At 39.6% G+C, this 10,282-nt stretch overlaps 1 protein-coding gene across 1 annotated transcript in view; it reads right to left on the bottom strand.

Moving 5' to 3' along the window:
- LOC106109808 (zinc transporter ZIP11) overlaps positions 1-10,282 on the bottom strand; it is a 40,305-nt gene that overhangs the window by 9,519 nt on the left and 20,504 nt on the right. The window contains exon 5 of the mRNA XM_013291424.1: positions 2,798-2,896. Coding sequence (XP_013146878.1) covers positions 2,798-2,896 — 99 coding nt within the window. The remainder of the gene's footprint in view (positions 1-2,797; positions 2,897-10,282) is intronic.

Here is a 10,282-nt window from a genome sequence, read left to right as displayed (position 1 = left end):
GGTGACGGCAGGCGGCGGGCGCAGCGGCCTACGGGAACGTTCACCGCAGGCTGAGTCTCAGCAACAATGGATCACCGCACTGGTTAATTTGATTATGTCATAGCACGAAACAAAAAACTTGCAAAGACTTTAATACATATAGCAACAAGAAACTTATTAGCGACCATGCCTTGTGCCAAATACCTATTTCGAGTCAGCCTTCTATTAAGTCTTATTGGTTTATTCATAAAAAAACTGACATTTAAGAGTTACCTATTAATCTAAAACAGATAATAATAAGATTCGGGCTTGCGTTAATTTATTTGATCGTTTTATTCATGCCAGTTTCGCAAGTAGAGCACATTAAATTTACAAGCTTGCAGTCGTCTAAAAACAATGTTACCTTCATTTATCCATTATAGAAGCCTTGTCGTAGTGGCATTGATAGTGTGAGAGATCGGTATTTTCTAAATAGAATATGTGAGTCGGCATCATTTCAATAAAATGGTTAATAGTGTCCGAAGCTCAGAGTGGTAAGGGGCGATTGTAAATTCCCACAGACCGTAATATTTGTTGAATCACCTGTGGACTATAGGAATCGCTGCTTTAGCTGATATTAATCGATTTGAAATAAAAATAGCTTTCAGATATCACATTTTTGGCTTACCTACAACCTGTTGGGAAATCATTCTTGTTAGGAACAATATATTAGAGAAATCTGGCTTAAGGAGAATATCTGTGGGAACATGCACATCAGTGGTAGCTTGTGGAGCTATTGAAGCCATTCATCGCCTTATATCGTCCTAATTCATAACACGTCTTATGAGGATTAGCTTTGGTCATAATATTATTTAGCCACTAGATACCAATATTAGAAGAGTAATTAGGAACATACATAAATCACTATCCGGCAAATATAATTACTACGAAAGAACGCTCCATGTTAACGATGTCTTTTCATAATTATCAGCAATGGCCGCTTTAAATACGTCAAATAATTTAAAATGACTTAAACCAAAAGGTGCTCTTCAAAGAGTTAATTGTTGAAATCTTTCGGGTTTGAGTATATCGTAATTATCGAGTAAAAAGGGGCATGCAGGATGATGAGGGTCCTGCGATCCCCGGCGGGGCTGGCGAGATGGCGGGGCGGGCGGGGCGGGCGGGGCCGGCGGGGCACGCGACGGGCGCGAAGGCGACGCCGCTTCTTGCCGGGGCCGCATTCCTCGCTCCTCGCATTCCGCAAACACTCCGCGACCTATCTGCTAACTCTCGCACTCAGAGCACACTCCTCCCTCTAACGTTAAATTTTTGTGTCGTTCAATGACGTTTTGATGGCATATCAACGAAATACCTATGTCATTTGGGCCGTCGTACAATACTCAGAAACCACACAGATTCAAATTTGAGATGCTTAAAACTTAGACAAAACCTTGTGCTTTAATTTCACAGAAAAGTCTTAAACCCCATTAAGTGAATGTATAGTACGAGTACAGATACTATAGCAAATTTTTCTTTTAACCAAACCCTGCAACTATAGTTACGGTCATTGGTTCTGAAGATAACTATCTGAATTAAGTGGTTGACAGTTTTGCATACAATCGAGTATGCATATAATTGTGCGAGGGGCAGTTGTCGGATAATTGTGCGGTAATGTATGGGAGGGTGCGCTGCGGTCGGCGGGTCGACGCTCGCCGGGAGTTCCGCGGCCGCGCATTCCTGTCCGTTTCCACCTAGAGACCAGGAAGCGTCGCCGCGAATACTTTGCCCTATTAGACGCGCACGTTGCACTCAAATTATATCAGTTTCGGTTTTAGTTCTGCACTAAAGTTAAACTATACTCTAAATAGACGAGCGATGTTACATACAAATAATTCTTGCGTGTGCGCATGTTGGGAATATGCGTCAACTTCTGTATAGAATACGGATGCAACCCTTAATGTTCTTTTTTCGAGAATGTTACGGATTGAACTAACACCTGAACATTCCAGAAATCTTGCCCAAAATTTGCAAATATTTCAATGTAACGTGATATCATAACTCGTAAACAAGACATAGATACTTAGTGACGGCTAGTGGCTAGGCGGCCAGGCGGCGCCAGAGGTTCCTAGAATCCAACGGAATGCGACTATTTACAACTTTTACCTATTTGCTATCATTTGCAATGCGAGCACGTATCACGTGTGCTCTGTCCTAAAAGGCCTCTCGTAATTTGTGAAAATTTGAAATTTAAGCATCTAGAAAGAGTTGGACATTTATTTAAACTCAAAAGATTTACTAACTTGTTCGGTTTTGTAATTTTTTTCCCCTTGGGCTCTGGATAGAATACTCTATAGACTAAATCTACCTTTTACTACCAACCATTTAATAACTAATAATGTAATTGCATTCATTTTTGGTCTATGTTTGTTATGTATCAATTTCAAAATCAAAAAACCCGCGTAAATAATGTACGCGTGTTTAGAAATGTTAAAAAATCAGTATGGTGATAAGAGTGTTTGGATTCCGACGGCGGGCGGCGGCGGTCGCTAAATGAATTAGTGTGAGGAGGAATGGGGTCGCACAGTCTGGTTGCGTTGGCATCCGGCCTAACGACGCACGCGCGCATTCTCAACATCTAGCCGGCCACCGAGCTGCCACCGCCCGCCGCCACCACTCGCTGCCACCGCTCTCCGCTCGTCTTATGTCACTGTGCGAACGTTCTTTATGTAATTGTCTAAAAGAATACTCGTTTGACACGTGCATTTTTCTAAGGCAATGACTCCTCGGCGCGTGTAAATCTCATTTGTAGGTGCCAACATGTTTATAGTTATTGACTTACCAAAAAGCTCTCCAAACTGAAAACCCTGCGGCTTGGAGAGGCAAGCTGACGGCGAGGCCCTCGGGGAAATTCTGAATCCCGATGCCGAGCGCCAAATTTCTAAACAGAAAAGAAAGGCATAGGTTAACACATACATAAATCTAATCTTAAGTCGCGTAACAAAGGCATAAGTATGCGACCAAAGCTTCAGAGCGTTTACAGTGGAATACAGCTAGCTATGTGGGAGGTAAATGCGGCAAGACATTTGTGTAGTGGACGCGCGGTGTCCCCGCGAGCCGCTCGGCACCTGTCGCCCCCGCCCCCGCGCTCTAGGAATGCGGCTAACTGTACAGCCTCCGTCACCGTTAAACGCAACCGTCCCTACTAAAGGTCGCCGCCACCACCTTACATAATAGCGAACCATTTGCATAATAATACTCGCAGCGTCATAACTTACATTACGAAGTGATTAGGAATATGAAAAGCTCGTCTTGACCTTCATCGAATTTTAAGGAAGGTACAAAGCATGGGAACAGTTGACTTACAAAGTTCACTCACATTAGTTGGCATCGACTGAACTGAAAAGTATTAGTTAGAACAATCTAAATACCAAATTCATTGCCAAGAATGTTGTAGTAAAGTGATACGCGGAGTACTTGGTTTTATTTTAATATTTTTAAACGACTAATTTAATTGCATAGAATAATTGAAAACAAAAGCAAAGACGACAAAGTATATTCTTTCTTCTCTTTTTAAGAAGTGCGATGCGAACGTAACTAGAAAAGAACACAATGTTTTCAAGGAATCGATCTATATCAAGCGCTAACTAGTCCTCTACTTGACATTGTAATTTACCAGTTAACCGTAATTCCGTAAAAAAAACATTAAATAAAATATTATTAACTAAAAGTAATTTATTGTTTTATTTACATTTAAAATTCAAATATGACTCGAGCAATCACTATAATAACATGAGAATGTAAACGTGTGTGAAGTGACAAATGGCCATGCATTGGCAAGTTGGCGATTATGTGCGAAGTTTCGTAAGCTACAACTTAAATGGATAACCCACAAATCTACATTGACAGCAATCAAATCGGTAATCACAATAAATGTTTTCACAACCACATGCAGGATGATCAGGTCTAGAGACTATAGTAAAGTGAACCCGCAGGAAGTCTGTGGCCCTGGAAACAGCTATTTGTTACCATAATACTGAGCTTTAAAAACTGTTGACGCGATTGATTGTTATTTAGATTAATTTTTAAACAACTGAACACATCAATCTTTAATTCTTTGCCAGAAAGTTTCCCACATGATTTAGTATACTATACTAAAACAAGTCTGGTTTCTTGAATGTGAAATTTGAGTTCTCAGATTCCATTAACTACATGATATAAGCATATTTTTTTTTAATCTTCCCACTTATCTCATCGCTTAGACAAAAAGACTAATTCAACTGAACTGTTTCGATATCACATTGACACAGTACGCTGTACATTACAGTGCATGTACTAATTGTGGTGCTGAACAATCAGATTGACAAAGGCAGCCAATTGAAGCAATTACGATACTGTTAGCCGTTGTTGCGGCCACCGATTATTAATTATACTGTACTTGGAAGGGGCGTCTGTTGCAGCTGTTGCACCGTATATAAATGCAACTCTTACCACTACATTTAGGGCCTGTCCTACCACTGGTTGATAAGAGGCTCAGATAGCTTAAAAATGACGTCTCAGTCAGATAAGGTAACAAAATTCGATTTTTCCATCACACATTTTACAAGTTGGATTGTTATCAGAAATCTATAGTTTGGTGGGACAGGCCCTTAGTTTCGTATTTTACATGTTACTGTTTTAAATGTACTTATAACAGTTGTCTCCAATGTTTAATAACACATTGGAGTTATGTTTAAAGACAATCAATCGAGCTAACTAACACATTTTTTTGGGATAATCAGTTATTACAAATCAACGAAACGCAAAGAGTTTCGAATTTTCTTTTATTATGTGTTTCTCTCCTAGTACCTATTCTTAATTTCCCTAACTTGGTTGCTTATAAGACCCTTCGTATACAAGGCAACGTAAATCTTTGAAACCCGGCGATATTAGTCCCTAAACGAATTACGAAATCCCGTACACATTTACGTGTCGGAGACATTCCGATCTTTCGTAGCCAAAGCCAGTTGCTCGCTACCTATATACATGTTTACCAAGATCCTCATAAGCTTTTCTGATACTGCTGGGATTTTCAAGATGGTGGACTAGGTAGGTACATCTATGCAGTTTACATTTTATAAATTCGTATTAGGTATGTCTGTACTTAGAAAATAGACGATTTGCGTCCGCGATTCTATGTTGTTTGTGTCTAGTACGCGCTAGTATACATAATTAGTTCCGAGGATTTATGTTTCCCGGTGTAGGAAGAGCCTAAGAGTAGGGTGAATAGGCACTTGACTGATTATTACTGTACGATTGAACTACATTTCCTAAATATATCTTAGTACCTATATCTTAAACTTCACAAAGAGATCGATCTATTTAAACGAGTCATTCGTAAAGATTGGGTTACAAAAGTCAATAAACATCGAGAATCGTGACTAAATTACACAGTATTGATGCTGATCAACTTACGTATCCACGTACACATATAGTGCAGTTTTATCGATATGTTGACGCAATCGTGTAAGATTTATCGATGCACAACATCGATGTCAATCGATAACGCGACGCTGAATCGTAACTGTCGTTTGATAGAAAATAATGGGGCTCTTAAGTTTATTTATTCGAAACCTATCATTTAAAATATCGATCGGGTGATATTTTGTACGGTATACGGTTTCAAATGATGAACAGTCAACACAGAAACATAAATGCTTAGATTGGGAGTCGATTTACTTGATTTTATTGCAACGTTGCAACAGATAATAAGTTTGAATTACAGATTAGGTACTTTATTTATTTTTAGTATGAAAGTTTAGTATCTACCAATAACAATACAATAAATACACGAGAAGGAATAATTGCTTTTACTGTCCCAAAAATATAGATATATTGAAACTAGAATTTAGGTGTAGGTTTATGCACGTTACGATATGGCGGCAACTTTGAAAGCTTTCAACTTCTATCATAATACCATATAGTGGCAATAAATTCGTTAAGTTTATTTAAAAACGCCATAACTAATAACATTGATTATAGAAGTGGTTTCGAGATTTTTGATGCGTCTACTCGTCATGTTGGTGCCGCATTCTTTAGACACTTTCCAATTTTATCGAAATAAGGATGAAATACCAAATTAGACGTACATATATCGAAAAACTATACTTTACTATTCTTTTAGGACCTACAATATTAATCCTGCAATAGATGGACTACTAGTTAAAATGATGTTTCACAGTGCTAAAGGACATTGTACTCGATGAAGTTTTTTAACAAAATAACCTGTCACATTTTATTGAAAGAGTACAGAACATTTTGATGTTTGTCATATTTGTGATATTGGATGAATTGGTTAATCAAAAAATGTTGCTCGATTCACGACAACTTTTTTGTATATTAGAAGCATTAACTGTGTAATGAACTTCTGTATATTTTTATAACACTTTCGTATGTTAACATTGCTTACAAAGAGAGAATAGTATACGGGTAATTATGTTCCGTAGCCAATTTGGTAGCCACCATCTAACACGATCATGTTACAATTGGAGTGTGCGAACTTATTGACACATATAATACCTATCAAAGCTTATCACAAGTTGATTACTCACTGAAACGTATATTATCTTATGACTAACAGTTCCCGTGCGACTTTGTCCGCATAAAATTATGAAAAATTTAATTTTATTGTTTACAAGTGTCAAATTATCTATTGCAAATGTCAACATGACATGACATGACAAACCATGGCAACCTTGCTTCCTTAATTTTGGCAGCTTGTAGTTTATGGTCCCTTTCCTACATGAAGGCTTTTTCCAATTTATTTATCTCCCAAGTTTAATAGCGTAAAATTATATCGCCTAAAGTGTGTCGTAAGTGTAGGGCTTTTTATTAAAGAAAGAATTATTCAAAAATATTCTGACATCCTACGCCACAAAGTAGTGTGTGTTTACGCTTTATTATATTAGTATAGAAGTATAGATTAAAGTTGTGTTGTATTATACAAAATATAAGGAACACGTTTAATTTAGTGAAGTATATTCATCATCATCATCATCACCAGCTCACTATATGTCCCCACCGAGGTGCTCGGAGCCTACCCTAAAGTTAGAGTGAGTGAGTGAAGTAAATTAAGGGGATAAAATATACATTAGTGGTAGGAACAAATGTAAGCAGCGGCGCGCACTGATTTCCAGTACAGAAAAAGCTGTAGCGGTAAACTTATTATGTCAACAGTTTCGCATAGAAACTTTATAAGTGAACGGTGTAACGCTGACTCCGGATACATCCGAATTCCAATTACATCACTGACGAGTCCATTTCACTTTCCGACCTACCCGGAAGTGAATTCCTAAGCGCGAGCATACCGCGCGCCCGATTTACGATCGCAGCGCAGTTATGAACCTTATGGATTCCAAGAATAGAGTTCTGCCATCGAGCCTTCGTGGACAACGTCGGAGACGAGCATAAAACGTCGAAGCGGATGTGAATGTTCGCTGGATTTACACGAATTGTGACTTAGTTTAGTTGCGTTAGAGTGTAAAATATTGTGCGGCTCGGGCGGTCGGTCGCGAAAGTCGCGGCAACTTTCACGAGGCGACGGGATGAGGGCGCAAGAGACGGCCGCGCGGGGCCTTCGACGCGACGGCCCATTGACGACACCGTGACCTAGATACCGAGGTTCCATTCATACGACGGCCTCGCCGACGTTCTGCACACGCAGGACCAAAGCTTGCACCGCACACTCGCCGACGTCGGATTTTCCATCGAGCATTTACTCGAATTGCGCCGGTGGTGGTGGCGGCAGCGGTAGCGGTAGCGGCTATTGCAATCAGAGTTGATGGGTGCGCAGTGCGAAGACAGACCACTAGCACCGCACGTGTTCAATGTGGAGAGTCTTAGTGAGGTGCGACATACCCACAAACTTATGTCTATCCCTATTATGATTGTTTACTTGGCGCTTGCGTACCTACTCGTATACGATTAGATACTGTTGACATAGTTACACCACAATTCCTATACACATTTTGAGTGTAATTCCACACGATGCTTAAAAAGTTTTTGACAGAGAATGTAAAAAGCAATTAATACATACATATACATGTATAACATATATATTCGACTTTCTCTCACAATCGAATATTCTCACAACCCAAAAATGCCTTTCATAACGTAATGAATGATATGTTAGTGACCGATTTCTACGCCATTTAACACTTTTTACGAACGCTTTGTTTGTAACGCTATAATTATACGCAGAAGAAATCGTTACATCAATTATACACAACGGGTTTGTACCAAACATTTATACGTCCATATAACATTCCGCAATACGTAAATACAAATTTAAATGCCGTACGTCGCTCGCTCGAGTATCCGGCATGTTAAGTAAAAGTTGAGTAGTGCACATTAAGTTACATTTGATACTACGACACAAAAGTCCTTTATTCAAATGGGCAACAGTCAACATGGACAAATAGGTTTAGTTTCAACATTTGTGTCGTACAAGGTGGGATGTAAGGAGAATGCAAGGAGAGCAGCGATAAGATTCCATAGTACAGGGTCATCAAGAGTTACATTAATACAGATGCGTGTTGGATAGTGATCGATGAAGTGGTGAGACTAGGCAGCGGCGGCGGGGAGGCGCGGGGCGGGCGGAGGCCGGCCGCCAGACAGCGGGGCTCCGCTGGGAGGCCAGCAGCAGCCTCTTGCATAGCGCCCGCCGCCGCCCGCCACCGCCCGCCACCGCCGCCCGCCACTGCCGCCGTGACAACACAATCTGCTCCACTTCGATTCGAATTGCATTATTATATCGATTCTGATTTTTTGAACACATTGTGTTAATGTTTTTTTAAATAACTAACAGAAAACAAATTAAATAAATGCACATGACTAATTAGAATATTTAAAAACGCAGATTTATTAATTGCTAATTGAAAACAACAAGAGAAGTTTTGTTTAATGAATCTTAGAGGTAACTACTCTACTATAACCTATACAAAATTATTGTTTTTCAGAGAAAATATTAGAGACGGTAATACGTATTTATATGATTCTTAGCTATTAAAGCTAACGGTAACTTAACAAAACCACAATTGCTAAACTTGTGCTCTACTTGTTCTGAATAATAAGAAAGTTAAGATTAAAGATAAGTCAAATAAGCTTAGTATTCTTTTGGTGACATAAGAATCTCGAACGTTAAGTTTTTCGTTTTTCCGACGTAAGAGTCCCAAGATAAGTTGCTTTTGTAAAGTGATGTAACGAGAAACTCGTTATTTTGTAAACTCCCATTTAATTGCCCTTTACTAGTCCTTTTCTAGGTAGCCGGAACTTTTATCGGTACTAATTTTTTTTTAAACATGTGTGTGATATTACATGCAAGTTTGAGGTTTTGTTATAGCAAACTGAATAGCGTATTTTACCGCGAAAATATACATGACAATAGAGTATTGAAAGTAACTTGATCTTAATACAAAAATTTCCTAAGTTACTAGATATGGGACTGACAGCTGCCTACATTGCAGAGAGAGTGCCGGACTCGCTCCACATTGGACAGCCTGTATTGGACAACATTGTTGCCCATCGGCTTCCGTTCATATAAACACACGTTACTATGCACTCGTGCTAAACACAACTAGAGACTTTTAAATCGCACCTAAACATGAAACCGTCTTATCCATCCACAATCATCGTAATATATTCTTTGAGCGGAACTTATGAAAGGTATCGATATCGTTCTGTTCAAAAAAATCTTAACCATATTCAAATTACAACAGTAAACAGACGTCATTTAAATAAGTAAAACTGATAGTTTTCAAACAATATTCAAATTTTGTTAACGTAGATTATGTTTGGGAATTTCATAATTTATACAAAGTACGTTTTTATACATGATTCTATAGATGTATTTACACGGTTTTCCCATCGTGACATTACGTTATTGTCATTGATAATTTAGCTTAGGTGAACGTTTCGATCCCTTCACTTATTCAGTTAACTTGGTGAGTTGTAAATAGTAGGTAGTGCGCGGAATTCGCTACACAAAGAGACTTCATGAAGCAAGTAACGAGATATTTCGCGGCTCTCGGGTGCGACGGCAAGCGGCGGCTGCCGGACGGACTCACAAAGATTCTCCTTACAATGGCAGAGCTAGCCCTATGTTTAAGTGCATCGAGATCGGCGTCGGCGCCGCGCACGTCACGCGACCGCATTCCATGGCGCCTCCATTCATGTCGTGCGAGCGAGAGAGACACCATAGCACCTCTGGAAGGAAGGAGAAAGGCGAGCGAGCGCCGTTACCCAGTATGGGAATGCAATTCGTAAGCGCACGCGCACAGTGCGGCGGACG

This window comes from Papilio polytes, unplaced genomic scaffold (assembly GCF_000836215.1).
Source record: "Papilio polytes unplaced genomic scaffold, Ppol_1.0 DF821067.1, whole genome shotgun sequence".
Lineage (NCBI taxonomy): Eukaryota > Metazoa > Arthropoda > Insecta > Lepidoptera > Papilionidae > Papilio > Papilio polytes.
The sequence above is the reverse complement of the archived record's forward strand: the minus strand, read 5'-3'. Positions and strand labels throughout refer to the sequence as shown.